Below are 25283 nucleotides of genomic sequence, written 5' to 3'. Positions count from 1 at the left end.
TAAATGCCAAAGTAGAGAAAGCAAAGAGAATGAGAAGAGATTAGTTAAGAGGCACAAAGGAGACAGTGTCCATGCCATTCACATGTTTTGTTAATTTCTAATGACTGCTGATAATACTCAAGTAAGAAACTGTGTATGTACAAATACTCAAAAGAATTTAACTAGGCAATTATTTATCTAAAAGAGCAAATTTGTGTAAAATTTATGTAAAACTCAATGTGCATATTTTATGCTGGCACAAATTTTTAAAATATAAGTATAAATTGGTTAAAAGAAATAAAAGATTTTCTTCAAAATAATTGTATCATTTCATAAGAAGGCTAATGGCTTTAATAAGGGTTGTAACTATGATCGCTTGCTATGCAGTCGCTTTAGCTGTTAGTGATCACTGTTCTCACGATCTTACATAACCCAGTTGGTATCAGGATCTATTTTGACTAGATAACCTACTAACTTGGTTTTATAACTGAACTCAAGTTTCTTCCTTAAAAAAAAACAACAAAAAACTTCTCTGTTTCTAATGGTGAACATGAATATTACTAAAATTGTACTTCTGATTGGACCTAAGTGATACAAAGAATGCAGTTTCCAATAGATTGAATATTAATCTTGTTAAATTATTTGTCAGGGCGTCTCTAAAGCCCATGTTTGCTTCAAATTTGAGGGCATTTGCTTGGGAGAGCAAACCATAAATTACATGTCTTATGTAACGTGAACCTTATATTAAGGTAAAATTCTTTTATATATAGGGAATATTAATATAGACTTTTTCCTGATTAAGCACTTTAAGTGTCTATCAAATCACTGCTAACATAAAGGATGTCTATGCAATACACTGATGATTTCTCCAACAGTTAGGGTTTCTATAGAATTAAGAGAATGTTTTACAGAAATATTTATTAGATTTATAAGATTTGAGATCACTTTTATAAATCAATAAAGCAGCGTTCTGGAATGGAAAGAAATGTATGCAGCAAATTAAATCAAAGGAATACAGAATTCAAGAAAAAGAAAGCTATTGTGTTTGTGTGTGTGTGTGTGTGTGTGTGTGTGTGTGTGTGTGTGTCAAATGTTTGGATAGGTAGAACTTTCATTTTAAATGAGAGATACATGTTGTTTCTACATTATATATAACGGCCGTGAAAACATAAAAATAATAGGCCAGTGTTTACAAATTATAATAGTTGAGAGTCCAGGCGTTGAGAATGAGTAAGAAAAATGAGGTGGTGCTATTTTTCCCTTTCATGAGGCAGTAGTGTTTGTATGGAAGTCCAGGCCTGTGGCATGAAAAGAATACTGACCTCTGACAGCCTTTATTTCAGTCATATGGGCGGTGTCAGTTGTGTATACTGAATTCTAAATTGTTATAACTCTCCTAAATCTAAAACTTAGAACTCTGTTTATAAACATGCATGCATTCGGGGATTCTAGAAATGTAATAGCGCTTGTTTCCCCATTTGTAAGAACTCAGGCAATTTGCATTAACGCACTTATTCTCAATAGGGACCTACGAGAAAATTTTTGCCGAAATCCAGATGGAGCTGAGTCACCCTGGTGTTTTACCACTGATCCAAACATCCGAGTTGGCTACTGCTCCCAAATTCCAAAATGTGATGTGTCGACTGGACAAGGTAATAGCTGACATTTTCAGGGTGGGCACGATTAATTTCAGGGTTAATGCCTAAAGGGAGAACACATTTCACAGCGGAGGACCTACTTCTTGTTGCACTGGTTTTTTGCTGGTTTGCAAACAAAATCACCAAGTCTGCAGTTGAATTTCTTTTACACGTTCATTTGTTCAACTTTTATTTGTTTGAGTGCATACTAGTGTCAGGCACAGTTTTAGACACTGGGGATATACTAGTGAGCAAAACAAAATTCTCTCACTCCATGGGACTCCAGAAATTCCCGCAAACAGACAACGAAAATAAATAAGCAAAAGGGAAGTGGGAATGATAAGTTCGTTTGTGTAAATGCTAGAGGGAAAAATGTCCCAGAGGTAGAGGAGACAGTGTTGCTATTAGATTTTAACGGTATGGGAAGCTCTTACATATCAAGGGAACATTTAAGCAGGACCTCAAAGGGGTGAGGGAGCGTCATGTACCATGTGCATGTATCTGTAAATAGCGTTCTAGGTAGAGGAAACCGCAAGTGAAAATGCCATGAGATGGGACAGTGCTTGAAAAGGGAAAGGAAAGAAACACCACATCACTGTGGCTGGTACAGAACAAGCAAGGGAGACCATAGCAGAGGATGTGGTTAGAAAACAGTTGGGCTAAAATCACATATGCCTGGTAGGAATTGGAAGGATTTACACTTTTACTCTGAAAGAGAAGGGACTCTGTTGTGGGGTTCTGAAAGATGTAGATGATCTGTCTGGTTTCAATTTTAACAAATGAGTATGGCTGCATTACAGAAAACAGCTAGAGATTCTAACAAGGGCCAAAACAGGAGGATCCATTGCGTGTTTTCAGTAATTCAGTAAAAAGAGGAGAGCGATATGGACCTGGGTGTTAGCAGTGGAGATGATGTGTAGCAATGGGGTTTGGGATAAACCACCACTGACTTGTAAACATAGATGCCATTGAAGATAATTGTTTCAGAAAGCAGTAGTACAGAAAAGTCAAAATGATTTAGGTTTAAAAAAGAAATCATTTGTCAAAGATTAATAATAATGTTGAAATCTGGGCATTTACTAGTACATAATGAATTCAGGGTTATGATTTTTAAGCAATCATATTCTTTCCCATAAATTTAATCATGGTCAGTCCTAAATCATCCCAAGCCAAATTTAAAGTTCATCTCATAGATTTATTGTCCTATACATCTCCCATCCTTTAACTTTTTCTGCAGTGTCATTTTTTTTTTATGAACAGTTCTGAAAAGTTATAGAGGGAGGAGGGGTTGAGTCTCTTTTCAGTCAATTTCACCGTTCTTTGGCAGATTTCAAAGGTCATTTGGAAATAAAGTTGAAACCAGTGTTTAAGTGAGGTTTAGTACCAGCTGGATGTTCTTTGTCCCTGTCTTGTTCATGTAAACAAGCACTGCTAATTTGAGATAGAGGCAAATGAAAACAATTGTTTAAAAGGCTTCTTATGTATGTTAAACTGCTTTTATATCCATGTATATCACTTACCAAAGGGTCAAGTAATAGAGAATTTTAGATTCTAAAAGTTAAACTGATGATGTTGCTTATCTAGTAAATCTACAAATTAATAGATGAAGAAATTAGTTTCAGTTTTATGAATTCAGATAGCTTGCCTAAATTCTCAAATAGCACAGCTGGGATTGAATATAACCTTCCTTGAAATGATCTTTCATTACTTTAAAAAATATATTATTTTTAACAATATATTATACCTGATACGTGCAACGTTGTGTTAAGCTCTGTAGGGCAAGTTAAAAACCAAGTCCTACTTAAGAGACACTGTTAAGCCAATTCGACATATAGCTGTGAAATTATAATGGTTATGCCATTATATGATACTGCCAAGCTAATCATTGGCATTGTTAAATATGTGATATGTGTGCATGCATGCACATAAACACACACAGAAGGATGTTGTTATATTTTCCATGTAACAGAAAATACAAACACGTATAGACTGTTATTAGAAAAGATTTTCCTAAATATTGAACATCTGAATTAGCATATAATCAAATGCTCTTCCAATTAAATACTGAATAACTCTATTGAAAACTAAAAACTGAAATTACAGACTTTCTTCAAAAATGCTTTTCAAACACAACTTATTAGATTATATAACACACACTATAAGCAGTAAACGGGATGCAATTCATAGCTTTAAGTACTTATATCAATATCATAAATAATTAAGACAAGTAAATGAAATTTCAAACTTAAGAGTTGGGGGAAAAATAAACCAAAAGCAGTAAAAAGAATATAACCAAGTTACAGCAAACATTAATAAGGTCTAGAACTAATGAATAAAGCAAAATAATGGTTCTTTGAAAAAAATTAACAAAATAGATAGTCACCAGCTAGTGAAAAAAAGAAGACAAAATATGAGAAAAAAAAGCCAAAATATAAAATAATAATTATCAGAGGGGAAATAAGCATTGAAACAGGAATATTAGAAAACATGAGACTATTTTATATAACCTCATGTAAGAAACTTGGCAAATAAAAAAAAATGGATAATTTACTAAGAAAATTCAAATTACGAATTGACCCTGGTCAGTTCAATTAGTCCAAGAATTAGACCTATTCTTAGGGAAGAAATATAGAAATGTATTAATGAACCATCCTATCAAAAATATACTGTGCCTAGGTGCATTCACAGGCCAGTTAATCTCAATGCTACATAACTTCCTATGTAGCTTAACAAATACAGTAAAGCACAATAAATTATATGTGAAACTTCCACCAGGAATGTTGAAATTATAATATTAATATCTAAACATGATGAAGGTAGCAAAAAAAAAACAATAAGCTTATCTCATTTGTGAATATAGAAATTTTAAATGAAATTTGAGTAAACGCCCAATAAAGTGACTTAAAATATAAAACATAATGATTAAGTGGAGTTTAGTCTAAGGACAAAAATGATTTAGTTTTAGAAATCCATTAACATAATTCATCTTAGACCTAAGAAAAGCAATCATCTAATAAATGTAAATAAATTTTAAAATTTCTGTTACAAAATTTACTCCTTTCTCATAAAAACATTCAAATGAGATTTTCTGGAATATACACACACTCTACACACATATCTGTATATCCATATATATATACAAAGAGAGAGAGAAGCTGAGACAGAGCCTTCTTTAAAATATATATTCACATTTTAACATATACACATAGACATCCTCACATACACAAACACGTATAGACACAAACACATATATAAGTATATATTATATAGTTAATGGGGATATATGTAGTATACAATTGATGAGGAAACATTAGAGACATTCTTATGAAGGTAAAAAAGAAAACAAGAATGTATAATATTTTCTTTACTATGTAACATTGTAAGTACAAGTTAAGATAAGTTAACATATTCCTCTTTAACACTGTACTGGAGATGTTATTCCATATAAATAAAAGATCATATTGATCTTTATTTATGCAAATGATATAAATAGTAATATACTTAGAAAATTAAATTCAATAATAAAAAATCACTAAAGTAGCATTCATATATGAGTTTGAAGATTTAATTAAAGGGAAAACTATATCTATAATAGTAATAAAGCTGACGGAAACTTAGGAATAAATTTAGAAAGAAATGTGTAAAATCTGTGTAATAAAATTTTCAAATCAACACTCAAAGCCACAAAGGTGTACTTTAAACGTGGAAAAACATCCCTTGTTCTTGATATGAGAACACAACATCATGAATACATCAATTCTACCTAAGCTAATGTACAAATTTAATGTGATATTAATAAATAGATCAATGTCTTTTTCTGACACCAACAAACTGATTCTGCAGTTCTCTTGGTAGAGTAAACATAAGTATACATAAGTATACTATGGAAAATCTTGAAAAATAAGGGTGATTAGAGATAATTAACTTTATACATATTAAAACATTTTATAAAGAGCTGGTAATTAAGACTGTAGTTCTAGTACAATGAATAAATTCGCAATTGGAACAAAACACAGAAATGAGAAATAGACTCCTTAGAGAGATTTATGATATTAAAAATGTGACTATACATAACTGAGTAGAAAACAAACTTTTAAAATATAATAATGGATCAATAAGGTAATAATTTGGAAAAATGATAAAATTAAATCCATGCCTTACACCAAAATAAACTCCAAAATAAACTCCAAATATATTAGAGATCTGAATGTGAAAAAGGAAACCATATAGATACTAGAAGTAAACTTGGAAGAATCCCTTTTTAACCTATATATGGTGAAATGATTTTTAATTAACACTCAAAATCTAGAGGCAATAAAAGAAAAATATGATAAACTACATTGAAAACCTACCATGGCAAAGCACACACACACACGCACACACACACACACACACACACACACACACACACCCATATTAAATTCAAAAGACAAAAGACAAATTTGGAAGTAAGTGTTGAAATGCATATTATAGGTAAAGAGGAAATATTTTTCATATATAAAAATTCTGAAACCAGTGTAAAGGATCAAAAAAGTTAAGTAATGAACAAAATATGTAAAGCAATATATATATATTTTACAAAATACATAAAGTTATATATATATATGTAAAGTTATATATATATTTAACTTTATAACTTTATGTATTTTGTTTGTATATATATATAAATATATATAAATTCCCTTCAAACTCAAGGAAATTATGCTTAAATTCACATAATACAAAAATAAATATAAATATTGAAATTTCTCACATTATGAGACTTGTATTTCTCACATATAATTTGTAAGAATTCAAAAGCTTGACAACACTATCTTTTTGCTAAGCTGGTTATCCATTTCCTTTTGGGGAAAGGAACTCTCATACATTGCTCTTAGGAGTTCAAAATGGTAAAACCCATCGAACATAATTTTACAATAATTAAGATTACATATGCATTCACTTTTTGGCTCAACAATGTACTGTTTGAATATACAGCTCCAACAATATGCAAAAACATATGCATGAGTTTTTTACTGCAGCATTTTCTGTAATAGCAAAACAACTCAAATGTACTTTGGCAAAGTCACACAATGAAATATTATAAATTTGCAAAAAGAATAATAAAATTTTCTGTGAGCTATATGAAGTGATTTTCAGATATATTGATAATAAAAAAAAGCAAAGCACTAAAGTACATATTTGGTACTCTGTTAGAAATAAATAAAGAGACGTACTACTAGCAATAAAAATGGGATGTAATAATACATATATAGAATATACATAAAAGTAATCTGTATATTTATATTACAAATATATATTTGATTAGTTTTGCCAAAAAAAGTGAAGGAATTATACAGGAGTCATAACAAGATGTTAATGAGATTGGGTTCGTTGGTAATGGTAGGTCGTGGGTAGAAATACAATGATGCAAAGGGAAAGGGAAAAATGAGAATTCTCTGAGATATATTTTCATATAGTTTTAACCATTAAGCAATGTTACCTCAAGAGGTACAAACAAGCAAAGTGACCTCAAGAGGAACAAAAACAATATGCCTCCCTCTATATAAAATAGATACCAATACTACAGAGAAGGAAGAAAGACTAAGTTAACTTCTGGACATGATTTTCTGGCTGTATATGGCCTCACTGGGATATATTTAGGGCCAAATAACTATAAATAGATTTTGAACTTTAAAGTGTAAGTTTTTGTTAGTATTGGGATATATAGTTTTGAAATTATTTTGTGTACATTGTAGAATTGAGAAAATGGGCAAACATAATGTTACCTGGAATGAGGTTTCTCACACTAATGGAATGTATGGAAGGAAGAACTGTGGTATTAGACTGAAGCTAGACACACACACACACACACACACACACACACACACACACACACAACCTAGCTCTATCAAATAAAAGGAAGTAGAAATGATGGCACCAAATAGAAATAAGCACATTTGGCACCGATTTCTTGTCTTCTACTTACTTTCCATCCCCCAAATAAACAAGAGTTCCTTAGAGAAATTGATGATGTTAGGAGGCCCGGGACAAAGAGAGTATAAGGTGAGGCTGGAATATATTTCACCAGCAAGTTAAGAAGTTATAAAAAATTCATGTCTTCCTCTCAAAAACCTATAACCATTATCTAACCATGAGGAAAACATCAGACAAACCCAATAAATGGACAGTTTACAAAATACTTGACCTATTTTCCTTAAAACTGACAAAGTCATCAAAGAAGAAAGCCTGAAAAACTGTCATATTTAGAAGAACCTCAGAAAACATGACAACTCAACATAATGTGGTATCATGTGGAATCCTAGAATACACAAGAGGATATTAGGTTAACTAAAAATATTTAAACAAAATATGGTCTCCAGTTAATAATGCATCAGTATGGCTTAATATTTAAGACAAATCTATCATACTGATGTAATATATTAAAAGTAGGGAAAACTGTCTGGTATATGAGAAGTCTCTGTACAAAGTTAAAACTTTCCTGTAAGTCAAATCTATTCTAAAATAAAAAGTCCCATAGCCTGTATTCAAATAAAAGGGTGATGGTGGTTAGGAGCATCTCTTCCTCTGACACAGAAAGCGTATGTGCAAAAATTCAAAATGTATGAAAAAATAGTACTAGCATACTGTATTGCACAATTGTTTTCTTCAGTAAGAGTCTATCTAAAGAATTTACTACCTAACAGCTAAAGACTTAAACTTTCCTAACATGGGGGGGATGGGGGGGAGGGAAGCACTGTCAGAGGAAAATGAATTCACTCGTATATTCTGCATATGTGCAAGTATGAGATTTTACAAATTTATGCTGAGAGCAATTTTATTGTGTATTGGAATGACTATGATATCATCTGTATCAAATCCTATCCTATTTTAGTTTTTATATTTAAGCCCAAATTCCTTATAGTGCTACTGCAAAATGTGATCCATGGATATGAAAACATGGCTTTTGAATATGCTTATTATATTTCTTTTTCATTATGTTAACTGATTCCTGAAAATATTATTAAATTGTTTATGTAAAATTGTTATTAGGATTTACACCTATTTATTATGATTATACAAAGCATATTTAAAGCCAGTGACAATAGACTATGGTTTACCAAATTTAAAACAAATAGTCTTAATGTTGATGTATATTTGTAGATAACATTTTATAGTCAAATCTATAGTGCTCATTCATATAAAAATCAGGAATGTTTAATAGATAGTCACTTTGAAAATGTGTATTATTGGGGCGCCTGGGTGGCGCAGTCGGTTAAGCGTCCGACTTCAGCCAGGTCACGATCTTGCGGTCTGTGAGTTCGAGCCCCGCGTCAGGCTCTGGGCTGATGGCTCAGAGCCTGGAGCCTGTTTCCTATTCTGTGTCTCCCTCTCTCTCTGCCCCTCCCCCGTTCATGCTCTGTCTCTCTCTGTCCCAAAAATAAATAAACGTTGAAAAAAAAATAAAAAAATAAAATAAAAGAAAATGTGTATTATTATTTTAAAATAAGGAAAGTGTTTCTTTTCAAATATAGAACTGCAATTCATGTGTTTGGAAGACCATGACTTCCTTTTTGTGATATTTAAAAATTAGGAATATTGACATTTCTATCAATGTTTAATAAAACACAAATTATTCAATTGAAAAAAAGTGAAAAATAAAACCACATGGGACACATTAAAAGACATAAAACCAGCTTAAAATGGCTTCCATCAATCAACTCTGAAACAATTTTGAGTATCAAAATCAGCAACGGGAATAGATCATCATGTTGAGTAAAAAGAGGACACATAAGTCTATGTGTATATTACCACTTCTACTACAGACATTTTATTGCTACTAATGGTAGTAGCTGAATACTTAAATAGACGTAGTGGGGAGAAGAAAACATTCTCATTTACAGAAAAATGATAATAAATAAAGAAATGCAGGAAATTGTAAAATAATTATTTTAAAACCAGCATAGTAATCACTGATTCATGCAAAAGCAACCAAAGTAGGCCAAGCCATTTATGAACATTTGTTTGGCAATAAGATGCTGATTCAATCTGAAAGGTTCCCCAAATTTTCCTTTACATCAGTTAACCAAATTATCAAACTCACTACCAATAATGGAACATGATAAAATATGTCACGTCACATGATAAACTGCTGTGAAAAGGACAAAATATCATCTTTGCCATAATCCTGCCTTTATCTTGATTTTAATCATGAGAAAATAATCAGACAAAATGGAATTAAAGAGCATTTGCAAAACAGCTGGCTTGAGTGACTCAGAATGTTTTCTCAGGAAGACAAAATTCAAAACACAACAAATGTGACGGGTATATGAGTGTTCATTCTATCATTCTTGTGACTTTCCTGTGAAGCAAATTTTTTCAGAAGAAAATGTTGAGAAATAAATATACCATTGTAAAAATTCTCATTTATTTAGTGTCCCTATGGGCCACTCATTTAATTTTTTCTTTGATTGTTTTAAGTTTGTAGTGTGATATATAAACCCTTATTTCGAGGAAGAAAACTTTGGTTGAAAGTAAAGATACTTTAATATGAAATATAGGAGTATCTTTGACTTATACTGATTTCAGAGTGTGTTAACTTTTATGTTGACTTTCATGCTTGTAAAAAATGTTTTTGTTCTATACTTCCTTGTATTCATTAGACTTCCTTCCATATATTTTATGTTTAGATTGTTATCGTGGGAATGGCAAAAATTATATGGGCAATTTATCCAAAACACGATCTGGACTAACATGTTCAATGTGGGAGAAGAACATGGAAGACTTACACAGGTGTGTGAATTTCTTTCTTTCAATATATAATATGTAGTGATAACAGCAGATAGTATATTCAGATACGCACATTGCTATTTCTTTCTAGTCTTTTATATATTATATTAAGGTAATAAAAGCTTTAGATTTGTCATTCTGTGCAACTCAATTTAGCATTTTCCCTCCATGTAACAAACCTTTAGATAAGTAATTCAATCTAGCACATTTTTTATTGGACATTTACTATGTGTTCTGTTCTGTGATAGGTGCCATGGGAGATGTTAACAAAAAGTGGGCATAAGTTTTGGCTCCACTTTTAAGGATGATACGGTTATATTGGGAAGCAACTGTATGACTTGATAAGACTGTATAATTAAGTGGCAAATCTGAGACATGGTTGCGACATAAAACTGATTTTTAACAAATATCTCAGAATATACGTACTATGAATAAAAGGAAAAAAGTTAGTGTCATTTGATCGTATTTGGCCACCACAATCCTATGTGGAAGATATTTCTATATGTGTGAATAAGGATGTAAGGGCTCGGGAGAGGTTGTTATTTGGCCTCTAGTCCTGTTTAAATTATAACTTTATTCTCTTTGAAAATGTACTCACTAGTGGATGACATGGTTTCATTTAATATACTTCACAAACCAGTACAGACAATTCTAAAGCAGTGTTCTCTAACATAAATATGCATTTCACACATGTAATCTGCACTAACAGTCACATTTAAGGAAGTAAAAATAAACAGGCAAAAGTATTTTATATAATACATGTTACTAATCCAATGTATCCAAAGCCTTTTCCTTTCCATATGTATTCAATAGAAAAATTGTCAATGAGACCTTTTACATGTTTTTCATATTACAGCTTCAAGATCTGGTATATATTTACAATTAAAGCATCTCTCAATTTGGACTAGCCACATACCAATTCTTCAGTAGCCCCATATGGCTAGTAGCTACTGTACTGGACACCGTAGCTTTGGGATTTCAAACATAAGCAGAATTCTAGCCTCATGGATTTCACACTCTGGAAGGCTTCCTAGAAAAAGGGACATTAATTGGGACATATATGTTAACTAGGAGTTGGTCAAAGGAAGTGTAGGAGGAGAGTACCTCAGGCAGAAAGAATAGCTTGTCCCAAAGCCCAAAGATTGAAGTGTTGAAAATCAGAAATAATTTTGGTAAGGTTGGTCAATATCTACAGACAAGAAATTCTCCAGTAGCAAGACCATATATTGCCTTGTAAGGTGTGTTAAAAACTTTGGACTTGGGGGTACCTGGGTGGCTCAGTCAGTTAAGTTTCTAACTCTTGATTTCAGCACAGGTCATCATCTCATGGTTTGTGGGATCAAGCCCCATGCTGGGTTCTGTGCTGATAGCATAGAGCCTGCTTGAGATTCTCTCTCTTCTCTTCTCTCTCTGCCCCTCCCCCACTCATGTTCTCTCTCCTCTCTCTCCCTCTCTCTCAAATAAATAAACTTAAAAAAACTTTGGATTTTATCTTATTAAAGAGATTCATTACAGAATTTTAAGTGAGAATTAGTGTGATTAAGATTAAATGCTATATTTCAACACTGATACTTTTGAAGGCATTTTTAGAAATATGGTGGGGTGGACCTAGCTTTTATGGACTTGTGACAGACAAGTGTACCAATTCTGCCTTCAGAGATTTCACATTGGGAACTTGACGTTTTTATGATGGAAGAATTTACACTGCAGAAATCAGCAAGGACAACAAATAAAGACTTCATATACATCTCAGAGTGCCCTTTTAAACATTACCAGCATACCACTGGAAGTGTTTATTTAGGAAACTCATGGTTATAACTCTTAATTCACTGAGTTTGGGTTGGACCTTCAGAAATAGTTAAAAGTCATTTGAAAACAATTTGCAGGAACTTGATGAATGATAAGTTGCATGTTACCATTTTGGTTTAAGAATAACCTACAACTGAGTAAGGACATAGTACGGAATGGTGGTTTTGAAAACTGACTCTGGAAAGAGCCAGGTGTTCAAACCTCTGCTCTACTGCTTATAAGCCATGTGACCTTAGAAAAATTGGCTTCTGTGGATTACTATTTCCTCAAAAATAAGATAGCCTGTCTCATTAGGTTGGTCTAAGGTTATATATGTAAATCACATATAATAGAATCTGTACACAGTAATTACTATATATGTTTGCTGTTGTCATTAGTCCAGGGAATGAACCTGAGTTTGGAAAGATAGTCCAACTTTCCCTGTCCAAGATCTTTCTGTTGTTTTGAATGACCCGTTAATTACAATCAAGCATAGTAGTAATTGATAATCCAAAACAAATTCAGTTACTTGTACAGTTTTCATGACTTGGTCAGGATGGCCATTTGGGATCTGGCTGTATTAAGATCAAAATAAATACAAATATTGATGTTATATGAGTGGGCATGGCCTTACAAAATAATGTAGAGAGTTTTTGCTTTTCTTATGTAATAAACTTAGTAAGATGTAAAATGAGAAAGTGTTACTCAGTTATCTGTCCAAAGATCATCTATTGTAATTATATAAACAATGATATTTTAGAGTTTATTTCATTAGCACATTACTATTAATTTTTCAGTGTGTCTTTCTGTCTTTTCTTATAATGATGTTGCTAGTCATGCTTCTTACGTTTTTGAAACATGAAAAATACTTTTGCAATAGCTTGCATTTTCTAGGTGTTTTATAACCTTGATTTTCTTTGCCATCTGCTGTTTTTCTGGCAGTGTTTCTCCACTTCTATGAATAGGGGTATTGTTACCTTACCACTGTAATTATTAAATAGAAGCAAATCACAAAACTTCTCATCATTTTATCTGTCTAATCACGTAGCCATATTCCAAATTCCTGAGTTAGAGCACATGATTCCAAACTGTAAGAACAACAAAATAAGTCTAAAATAAAATAATTAAAATTCACGCCAAAGAGAAGCTCGTGTTGTTTCTATAATGGAAGTTACATGCTAGGATTTTATCTTCTTGGTGACAGTTTGTTTCTGTTGGACAAACTGAGCATCTTGTGATCTTCAGAGCTTGTTGTTTATGCAGGCATATCTTCTGGGAACCAGATGCTAGTAAGCTGAATAAGAATTACTGCCGGAATCCTGATGATGATGCCCATGGCCCCTGGTGTTACACGGGAAATCCTCTCATTCCATGGGATTATTGTCCTATTTCTCGTTGTAAGTACTTTCAGTGATCTTCTTCAGGTGAAATATTTTAAATACACTGAATCTCCACTAAATTGATACCTTAATCAGAGGTGGAAATATAGGAGCGCTGGAGTCAATCCTAAAGTGGGGATGCATTCCAGACTGACGGACACACACACACACACACACACACCTTTCTTCATCTCTTTTGTAGACAAAGAGACATTCTGATGACCTTTTAAATAATATTTTCCTCCTCAGAAGATTCTCATTTGAAATCCATACGCAATAAATGGTCATGGTTCCAATATGACTGCACCATAAAGACTTCCTTCTCAATACTAACTGTTCAGGCTGTGAGTATAGCAGAGCTCTTACAAAGCCCCCATCCAGTAACAGACCCATACACAGACCTGAAATAACATTGCTTTCATTTTCTTCTCGTGCCTTACCAAATATTAAAAAGTCTAGAGCATTATCACCACATTTCTGAGTCAAAGATGATTTTATTAAAAGAATATCAGTGTCTAAAGTAAAAGATATATGTAAAATACATATGTCTGATATACCTCATATAAAAGGGCTCCTATATATCAATAAGAAAAAAAATGTCACAGTTTAGGAGAAAAATGAAGAAAATGAATCTTAAAGAATAAGTATAATTAAACAAATAAACAAAAATAGATTAAAACTTAATAGAAAAATTAAATTATAAAAGCATAAGATCATTTTCACCAATAAGACTGGCAAATAAAAAGTAATTATTTATGCCCAATGTTTGTGAAGGTCTGGCTAGTTAAAATCTTTCAATACTGTGAAACTTGGTGAATTGGAAAGCTTGTCTGGAAGTCAGCTTAGAGAAATGTCTTGGGAGTTTTCAATCTTGGCACTAGTGACATTTTGTACTGCATAAATCTTTGATGTAGGAAGCTGTCCTGCGCAATATAGAATGTTTGGTAGTGTCCCCGGCCTCTATCCACTAGATGTCAATAAAAAAATATTGAGAATCAAAAATTATCTCTAAATATTGCCAAAAGTCCCCTGGGGGACAAAATCATCCTAATTGAGCACCACTGAATAATATATATTGAGATGGAAGTATATCCTCCATATGGTATTGAGTGAAAAAGCCTTATTATAAAACTGTGTCAGTAGCAAAAGACCATCTTACCAGACTACATATCTCATAGCTCTGTTTATAGCAAACATCTTTAAACATTATGTTAAACTATCTCACGTCTACAAAAAGACACCTTTTATTTTAAGAATGTTTTTCTTGGTGGGTGGGGGATGAGTGAAATAGGTGAAGGGGATTAAAGAGTACAATTATGCTGTGTCTCCCTCTCTCTCTGCCCCTCCACCGTTCATGCTCTGTCTCTCTCTGTCCCAAAAATAAATAAACGTTGAAAAAAAAAAAAGAGTACAATTATGATGAACACTGAGCAATGTATACAATTGTTGAATCACTATATTGTACACCTGAAACTAATATGACACTGTATGTTAACTACACTGGAATTAAAATATAAAAAACGCAAAAAAAAAAAGAATGTTTCTCTTGTGACATAAGCCAGTAGCAAGTACCCTGAAAATAGGAACAAAAGTACCCATTTTAAAGGATTAAAATGAAGAAATGATGTTTGCTTTAAAACATGAAATACAGCGGCACCTGGGCAGCTCAGTCAAACATCTGACTTTTCATTTCAACTCAGCTCAAGATCTCAAAGTTCGTGAGTCTGAGCCCTATATGGGCTCCGCGCTGACAGTGTGAGGCTTGCTTGGGATTCTCTTTTCCTGTCTCTCTGCCCCTCCCCTGCTCATTCTCTCTCTCTCTCTCTCTCTCTCTCTCAAAATAAATAAATAACCTTAAAAAAAAACATGAAATACAAACACATAATTTATGGCAAATTAAAGAGATAATTTCTTACCTTAAGTGGAAACACTAGTCATGTTTCTTTCTTTCTTTTTTTAATGATTATTTTTGAGAGAGGAAGAGAGAGAGACACACACAGAGTGGGAGTGGGGGAGGGGCAGAAAGAGAGGGAGATACAGATTCAGAAGCAGGCTGCAGGCTCTGAGCTGTGAGCACAGAGCCTTACGCGGGCTTGAACTCATGAACCGTGAGATCATGACCTGAGCAGAAGTAGGATGCTTAACCGGCTGAGCCACCTAGGCACCCCAACACTAGTCATGTTTCTGAAATTTTATCATAAATAGACAAACTTCTTAAATATGATATTCATCTAGTATGGTTATAAGTGACTTGTAACTTCCCAACCTATTTTTAATAAATAAATTCTCTATAATAGTAAATAAACACCTTATATGCTTATAAATAAATTATATATTATTATATATGTTATTATATTACATATATTTATTTCATTAGTTATAATCATAGCCTTTCAAATTAATTAGTGCGTTCCTAATTTTCTATTTTTCCCATATTAGGGTTGGCTTAGGTCCTGAAAATGTTCTTCTACAGAAGATGTCTTTCTAGTTTTAGCAATAAAAAGCAAAGAAACCTACCTATCTGGCACATAATTTTTTTTTAATGGTTAAAGGATTATTCTTTATAAACATTAGCTTTACCTGGTGGTATCTTTCTGTGACGTCTCTATGATTAAGAATGATGGAGGCTAATAAAATATCCAGTGGTCTAGGAAGAAGGGAATGTCAGGCTTCTAAAACAGTTCTATTGCACACCGACATAGTTCAGAGTAAAATGGTCCTGTAGAATCTCAGAGAAGCGTAATTTGGTTTATAAACCTAACTGACACAGGACTCTAATAATTTAAAAGTTCTCAAAACATATTTTCAACTAACATTTTAAAACTAAAAGTTAGTAATGTGCTATTGAAAGACTTCAGAGTGTTGCTAGTATGTGATTAAATGCTATTGCAAATAACTCATTTTTATTTCAATATATTCTGAACATTAATTTCAATAAATATTTTTACACTGTCATTTTTCTAACTAATATTTATAGCCAGGATTTATTTATATTTTCCCACTGGTGAAAGCCTAATAAAATTTATCTTTAGAAGATTTGAGTTCTTATTTATTTAACTGTAGAGACTGTATAAATCATTTTCACACTGTACATTTGTATTAAAAAACATGCAAAAGTTTTAATTTCTTTTTAAAAAATGTTTACAGAACAATACTTAACATACATTTTTAGGATTATCAGATATGTAAAAATAAAATTGTAGAAATGCCTATATATTTACTTATGCACATACATAATTTGTAGATCTTAGACAAATCTTCAATATTAAATACTTAGAATGTAGTGGTTAAGAGCTTCAACTGCAACTTCCAGGGTAAGAATTTCAGCTCCATTACTATAAGTGCCTTGCACAAACTTAACTTCCATCTCAGTTTGTATTACTTATTCACTTATTAATTTTAAACTCAGTTGCTAGTGTGTACAAAACCCTATGTTATAACATGCTAGGTATACAGCAATATAAACAATATTTTTTTTACCTTCAGTTATCTTTCAGTGTAGAAAAGAGACATTTATGTAAATATAATTTAATAAATATATATTCATATTAAAATATATAATGAGAATGGGAACATAGATATCCGCCTGGTAAAATATGTGATGTCCATAAAGTTTTGAGCTTGGGTTGAAACTAAGAATACATTACAAGAAGGTTTTTTTCAGTAAGAATTCATATTTGGTTCTGAGGCCATATAAACGCAGACACATACACATTTACCTACTCTTCCATAGGTAAACCCTTTATCAATGACATGTTTCCCTTCAAGTTTAACTTGAATCAATACAAAAGATTTGTATCATAAATAAGTGTATTTCAGATTTGAGTACTGTGGTGGAGATAGTATGGGAAAAGCAAAAAGAAGAAGCAAGAATAGTATTTGATGGTAAAATGGAAAAGGCCTAGAGAGTAGTTTCTCAAAGTTTTGCTCAAAGTGTTCAACAGAAGAACCTAGAATGTTTTTTAAAGAACTCATAATCTAGTTACCAATTCAGAATCTTCAGAAATCTGATTTTAAGTGGTATTTCAGCTTATTCTAAAGCATGAGAAATATTGGTTTAATGGAAATATATGTATATAATAACTATGAGTTATTAAAGTCCTAAATATACAATATCTATAAATTTTTAAAAATGTAAATATTGTAGTAAATTACAATAATGAACTAAGTATTTTGTTGACCTATTAACTTGATGCTTAAAAATAGGAAACTTGATATACAATAAGGATAGAATGGTCAGTCTAGTGTTTTTCATCACAACACCAGGACTAAATATCTAGTTTTTAAATTTAGAATTTTCAAGTGATTGATTGGAGTGGAATAACCAATATCCTTGATGTTTTAATGACCATAGTTGGCCTCAATCTTAATTTGTACTATGAGCTAAAACACTGACTTCAGCTGACTCTAAGACAAAACCCTCCCCAAGGATAAGCTAAAAAGGGAAATAATGAAATTTATATGTTTGCCTTTACCCTTATTCATTTTAAAATATCTAGATCTGGAAAACGAACATAAATAACAACCCTTTAGCATATATTAATTCTTATGAGATTTCCCATAAATAACAGTCAAATTTGCATGTATTACAAAGGAATCCATATGCCATTATTGTTTTGCTGCTGGTTTATTTGAGCTCAGGGCATTTCCTGGGATTAACAACCAGCTGGGTCTAAATAGTGCCTGACTAAACTCTATACCATGAATTCTGAACAGTCAGACATTAAACTACAGGAAATGTTGCATGCCTCATTCATTATTGCATAAGTATTTTCAAATCCTAGCATCTTCCAAGCTTTTCTCTTTGCAGAGATTAAACCCTGGTAGGGAGGTTATGAAAAAAAAAAAGTAAGTTATGACATTTTAGTTAGAATTAACTTGCAGTTCCCAGTTTTCTTTTTTTTCCCATACTTTTGTTTTTGTTACCATGTGGAAGAATCAGTATTTGAAATATTCCAACAAAATGCAATTATATTTTGTCATACCTCTTTTTCCATTAGTGACATTGATTTCTATCTTCTAGAATTCTTTTTTTTTTATTTTTTATTTTTTTTTAATTTTTTTTTCAACATTTTTTTTTAACGTTTATTTATTTTTGAGACAGAGAGAGACAGAGCATGAACGGGGGAGGGGCAGAGAGAGAGGGAGACACAGAATCGGAAGCAGGCTCCAGGCTCTGAGCCATCAGCCCAGAACCCGATGCGGGGCTCGAACTCAAGGACCGCGAGATCGTGACCTGAGCTGAAGTTGGACGCTTAACCGAATGAGCCACCCAGGCGCCCCTCTATCTTCTAGAATTCTTAAAAGAGTTTTCTGAAGCATGTGGTGTTTCAGTTATCCTCAACCATATAACAAAATAAAACTGATTTTCAGAAAAACTATAAAAGGTCCAAATTACAATAAAAAAACAAAAGCAAAAACAAGCAAACAAAACACAGTCAGTCTGTATGACTGGCTCAAGCAAACAATAATAAGCATTAGTGCTATTCAATGGAATATTCATTGTGTATCATGTTGGGCACCTCTGGGACATTTCTGTAGAATGAGGCTGCTCCGTGAGGCCAGCAGTGTAATCTAAGCTTCCAATACTCATCAAACCACACACCTGAGTGTCTCCACAGCCATAAAATAGGGCTTTCCTCACAGTACCCAGTAAAGTCATTAATACCCAGTAAAGTCATACATTATTACTAAAAGCGTACTATCACATTTTATCTTTAAATAAAATGTTGAAATTTTAGTAAGTTATCCAATTCATGGATATTTGGATTTTAATATATACTTTTGATTCTATATAACAGAAATATGTATGAATGAATTATGTATATATGTATATATTTATTTTACAGGTGAAGGTGATACCACACCTACAATAGTCAATTTAGACCGTAAGTAATCTTTTGTAATATATAGTATATTCGAATCTCTATGTGTCAGAGATATTTTCTTCATGGAAAATATCTTATCACTATATTAACTTCTGTCATAAAAACAAGTTAAGCTATTTGTTTTTATTAAATTCTTCTCTATGTGCTTGTGTAAAGGGGTTACAAAGGCAACTACATACTAAACATCAAAATTCAATTCTCTATCAGAAAATATAAGATGTAATACTTAACTTTGAGAAGAGCATTTATCTTACTCATAATTTTGGGCAAAATGGACATTAATGGACCTTCACCATCCTTTAAATTAAATCAGGATGCTAAAGTCAGAAAAAAAATAAAACCAGAAGGTTGGAAAGTTATGCAATGTGTCTACCTACTCTATTTTTAAGGCTCTTGACATGCACCACTAGGTAAAAGACGATACAAACTGAGAGGTTCGGTTAATATTCAATTTACGAAAATATTTTTAGAACTGCTTGTTTTTGATTTTCACATATGTCTTGGGCTAAAGGAAGATACTCAAGTATTTTGATTTAAGAGACTACCTGCTCTGTCTCAGCCTGAAGAAGCAAATGGAAATTTTAGACCATGCACAGGAATAGAAAGGATAAGGCAAGGAATCCGGAGAAGGGTCAGGAAAAAGTTGACGCCAAAGAATTCTGCATCATGTCATTTGGGTTTAATGATTTGGACATAATAATTTTGTCATCTGGATACAATTTCAATAAATGCAATGCTGGTAACATGTTTCAAAAGGCTCTACATTCTTATCATAAAAAAGAAGTAATAAAAAACAAATATAGTTTTTTTTTTTTTCATTGAGGCTATTGATTTCCATTGATATTCAGAAATGGCTACTATAAAGAACATTCTTCCATTTTGTATAGAGGTTTGTGAAGGAAATAACAATTAGTGTTAGATATGAAGAGCCTATATTTAGTGCTTGGTGGGCAAAGCCACTCTCACTATGGCAATGCTGTCTACCTTGAGTTAATTCATTTTTTTATGTTACTTGTCTACTTAGATGAACATAGCAAACATTTTAGGCCCGTTTTGACACTATAGTCATAATACTTACCTTCTTTCCTCCAAATGTTCTTCTGACAAACTTACAGTAGTTACATTTGTTTAAGTACCATGCTTTTAAGCAAACTGAGAGGCACTGATTATTGCAAGATGTTTTGTCAAAATGTTGTCTTTGGTCCTCTTTTTAGATCCCGTAATATCTTGTGCCAAAACAAAACAACTGCGAGTTGTAAATGGAATCCCAACGCGGACAAATGTAGGATGGATGGTTAGTTTGAAATACAGGTAATTATTAATAGACACAAATCACATGTATTTGAATTATTTGCAAAGTCATATTCCCAACAGGATGGTTGTACCATCCATATAGGCACCCATATGAGGGGAGCACAAGAGGAGACTGACCAGATTCTGCTTACCAAATAGCTCCGGATTTTACAATTTGTGCCTTCAGAGACAGTGCCTTTTTAAATGTTCATGGAGGTTCCCTATGTGTTGACATTGTCTCTGATGACAAGTGACACTTCATTAATTTTTAAGAAAACACAACTACACAGAGAACCTACTTATACCTTGATATCACTGAAGCAGTTATAAAACACATGCAATTAATTCCCTAATCTAGGATATTATGACTTTATTTTCTTTTTTTTTAAATTTTTTTTAATGTTTATTTATTTTTGAGACAGAGAGAGACAGAGCATGAACGGGGGAGGATCAGAGAGGGAGACACAATCTGAAACAGGCTCCAGGCTCTGAGCTGTCAGCACAGAGCCCGACGCGGGGCTCAAACTCACGGACCGTGAGATCATGACCTGAGCCGAAGTCAGCCGCTTAACCGACTGAGCCACCCAGGCACCCCATGACTTTATTTTCTAACATGCTTATATGTAATCATATCAGAAACTTTATATTTGTTTTTAATTTCTAAATTTTTTCATTTGCATTCTAATGAAAATAATAATTTTAAGTTATAGAATAGTCTATCATTGAGAAAAAGATTAACCAACTATATTGATGTTGGATAGCCTAGCTATTATACTATTCAGCATGGATGAAAAATTCTTGACATGTCTATTTCTCATATCTCATGATATGTTTTCAGTAAAATCATTTTGGACAATATACTCCTATAAAAATTAAAATCACTAGTTATGTTGGAAGAATTAAATATTGAAAATAGAAGTTAGTTGAAATCTGATCTTACAACTTCCTATACATTACATATATTACACCATATGGTAATCTGAATGTTAAAGTACCTTTGTTTTTATCTCTCTTGGAGCCTCATTATATAGTCTATCCCAAAATACACTCATTTTAGCCCCATTTCCCCTTGTTTTCAAGATATTCCATGTTTCTCCCTCCAAGCCTTTAGGTTGTTGTTCTCACTACATGTTGTATCTTTCTTCCTCTATTTTATGTCTGGAAAATACTTCTCATTCTTCAAATACCAACTCAAATATCTCCTCTTTTTGAAGACCCTCTATGTTCCTTTACCTCTAACTTTCTAGTAGAGGTAGAAAGTACATCTTTTGCTACAATTAAATCAGGGATATTGAAGTAGAATAAAGACAACTTGAAACTGAAGTTCTTTTATGAATAAACTAATTCTTAGCAAACATGGCATTCATAAATTTGATATAAATATAAATCAGACTCTAGATACTGTGTAGAAGATGGCCTAAAGTTTTCTTTTAATATGCCCTTTTGCAGAGAGTAAGCCACCAAATTTGACAAATATTTATGTCAATAATTGTGGTGTTGCTGTCCTAGGCGTGTAGTACTGAAACAGAATTGTGAAACTCACCAGAATATTAGAGCTGACTATGAAATATAAAGATTTAATGAAGACTGTCAATTTTGGGGAGAGAGTGTTTCATTTTCTTTATGATAAATTTGTTCTAATATTCCACATATATGAATTAATTACTGATTCTTTGCAAATCTCATAACTCCAGAAAAAAAAGAGGCATATACTTCTAAATTTATTACTGACCAAGGGAGGATGTATAAGAATAGTCCTTTGGAAGTCTCCAACCTTAGAGGAGCAGGTGAAACTCTTTTCCATCAGATCAGAGTATTATAAACTTTTAGAAAAAAAATATTTTTTTCTTTTAAATCCAAGTCCTCAGTAAAAACAGCTGTTTAGTTATTCTTCCAAAACACATACTGAGAGGAATAGAAATTAAAACTCGATATACACTCTTAGCCTCCTCTGTGGTACTGGCCATAAATAATTGTGGTCTTAGTCTGGGAACCTTCCTCTATTACCCTCTGAAGCATTGAACATCTGTACTCTTTGGAAATGTAAATTGGGAAAAGTTGTGTTTTTTTCCATTTCTCTGCCAAAAAATAATGCATTTACAGATTTAGAATATCATCAAGTAAATGTGCTAGTATTTTTTATTCCCTACAAATATTTAATAATTTCTTAGATGATTTGTCTTATAAAATTGTTTTAATTTTATAAGTGAAATTTATACTGCTTGCTTTAAGCTCAGCAAATTTACTCAAACTCCACTATATTCAAAGTTAACATTTCAAAAATAAATAATGGTAATGAAAGAAGGGAAATAATGTCCAAATATATATTGCCGCCATCAGATAGTTTTTAGGGTTTAAGTAAAAACTCAGGGTTGCATTTTTATAATCAGACATTGAATTTAAATAGGTCTACATTGTTTTTGTTGTTCTTTTGTGATTTTTGTTCATGCTAAATATTCTATATTTGTAGTACATACTTGCTCTCACAAGGATAGATACACACACATGTGAATATGTGTGATGGGAATGGATCTCAGTGTGTAATGATAGGGCTCATTACTCAAAAATAAAAATGATTTCGTATTTGTTATCACATGAGGAAAAAAATGCTAATGCTTCAATCATCAAATATCATCCTTCCAGTAAAAGAGTTATTCATTTTATTCTCGCTGAGCTAATTTCTATATTTTCCTCTCAAATGCATTTATTTTTAACAGTGGAGCCATAGGTTTTGCATTAATTGGCAGGCACCCTTTCTGCACAGATGTTACTTGTTTCTCTTTCCTCTTTCTCATAGAAATAAACATATCTGTGGAGGATCATTGATAAAGGAAAGTTGGATTCTTACCGCAAGACAATGTTTCCCTTCTCGGTAAAGTGTTTCTGAAACCAATATTTGTTTTGAGCCTTCAAAAATATGTAGGGTTTCCATTTAGCTTTTAGGCTTAAAATGTGTATTCATTTAACAGATTCACCAACAAGTGTTGAACAAATTATGTACTTTCTGTTTTTAGATTTAGCTTGCAAAACTTACTTTGACTTAATTGATATTTATGTACTGGGTACTACTTCTGTTCACTTCTTTCTACAATTGGCATGACTCTCATTTGGGAGAGAATTTTGCTAGAATTATGTAAATAATCTTTCCCCCCACCTCCTACTTGCACTCTATATTTCCAGATAGAAATCCTTTTCTTAGTTACCAGCAAATTTCTCTCAATTCTCACTTCTCCTTTCTTATGTAGATCCAGGCTCAGAAGCATCCTGGGATTAATTTTTAATGATAATTAGCCTAAGGAAAAGTTAAGGAGGTAGCATTTGTAAACTTACTTCCTGATTCTCATCAAAGTCATTTTGATTTTGTTGGTATAAATTCTCAATCCCCATTAATAAACCAAACATATACAAAGCTAAGAAGGAAAATCTGCAGAAAATTATACTTCATGTGATGTGCTTCACCTGAGAATTTTTCACGTGTGGCTAAAAGAGTTTTTTTCTTAAATAGCCATTTAGAATTTGAGCAGTTTGAAGGCTCTTTCTCCTTATGTGTGCTTGCAACACTCAGAATCTCTCATAACGAATGTGTTGCTCTTTATTATACTTTGATTCAAATTTTAAATTTAGGTTATGTATCTGCCCTATTTATAAGCTAAAATGATCATATGTCTGAATAATACTACCCAATTTAAAATTGTATTTTACATTTTAATTTTTTTACTTAGAAACAAAGACTTGAAAGATTACGAAGCTTGGCTTGGGATTCATGATGTCCACGGAAGAGGAGATGAGAAACGCAAACAGGTTCTAAATGTGTCCCAGCTGGTATATGGGCCTGAAGGGTCAGATCTGGTATTACTGAAGCTTGCTAGGTTAGTTGCTTGAGAAAGTTTTGTATTTTTAACCCACACTGGAATTATTGAAGCTTTTTCTTTAGCCATGTGGCTATTCTCTCTCTTTCACGTAAATTTACTATAAAAGCATATGTCACATGTCATATGTGTTTGTGTGTGTGTGTGTGTGTGTGTACAAAGAGACAAAGACATCTTAAAAATTCTCAAAATTAATAAATGAAGTTTGACCAAGTCTGAATAACCTGCTCTAAAACCAAAGCTTAGGGAGTAATCATTTGGTAACTTTAATAGGTAAAATAATGTTTAAAAAATACAGCGACCACTTAGCAAGTAAATGACTCATTTCCCTGCTACCTACCCCCACCTCTACTACCTACATTGGATTAGACATTCCCTTTTTCTTTTTTAAGAAACAAGACTGTTTATTCTCTCTTAATCTCATATTAAAAATTAACACCAAATTTCAATGTGTTAATTTTGTGTTGATTCAATCAAGGGTATTTATCATTATATTTTCCATTTTCAGGCCTGCTGTCCTGGATGATTTTGTTAGTACAATTGATTTACCTAATTATGGATGCACCATTCCTGAAAAAACCACTTGCAGTGTTTATGGCTGGGGTTATACTGGATGTAAGCTATTTTTAAAAGATAAGGCAATATCATATGTTTTTATGTAAAACAATTCTATTTGTTTCC

General features: G+C 32.4%; 1 protein-coding gene across 5 annotated transcripts in view; it reads left to right on the top strand.

Moving 5' to 3' along the window:
• The window catches only part of HGF (hepatocyte growth factor), a 79969-nt gene that overhangs the window by 43063 nt on the left and 11623 nt on the right, over positions 1–25283 (top strand). For 3 of the 5 annotated variants that reach the window (XM_030307855.1, XM_030307854.1, XM_030307857.1), the window contains 8 exons: positions 1504–1631; positions 10286–10388; positions 13437–13570; positions 19402–19440; positions 20655–20751; positions 23531–23605; positions 24456–24602; positions 25111–25217. In XM_030307855.1, the coding sequence (XP_030163715.1) occupies positions 1504–1631; positions 10286–10388; positions 13437–13570; positions 19402–19440; positions 20655–20751; positions 23531–23605; positions 24456–24602; positions 25111–25217 (830 nt within the window). Of the gene's footprint in view, positions 1–1503; positions 1632–10285; positions 10389–13436; positions 13571–19401; positions 19441–20654; positions 20752–23530; positions 23606–24455; positions 24603–25110; positions 25218–25283 lie in introns of those variants that run through there. The other 2 variants (XM_030307856.1, XM_030307858.1) reach the window with 2 other exon arrangements.

The sequence above is a fragment of the Lynx canadensis genome, chromosome A2 (genome assembly GCF_007474595.2).
Source record: "Lynx canadensis isolate LIC74 chromosome A2, mLynCan4.pri.v2, whole genome shotgun sequence".
NCBI classification, from domain to species: Eukaryota; Metazoa; Chordata; class Mammalia; order Carnivora; family Felidae; genus Lynx; species Lynx canadensis.
Note: the sequence above shows the minus strand (reverse complement) of the source record. Positions and strands in the feature narration are given on the sequence as shown.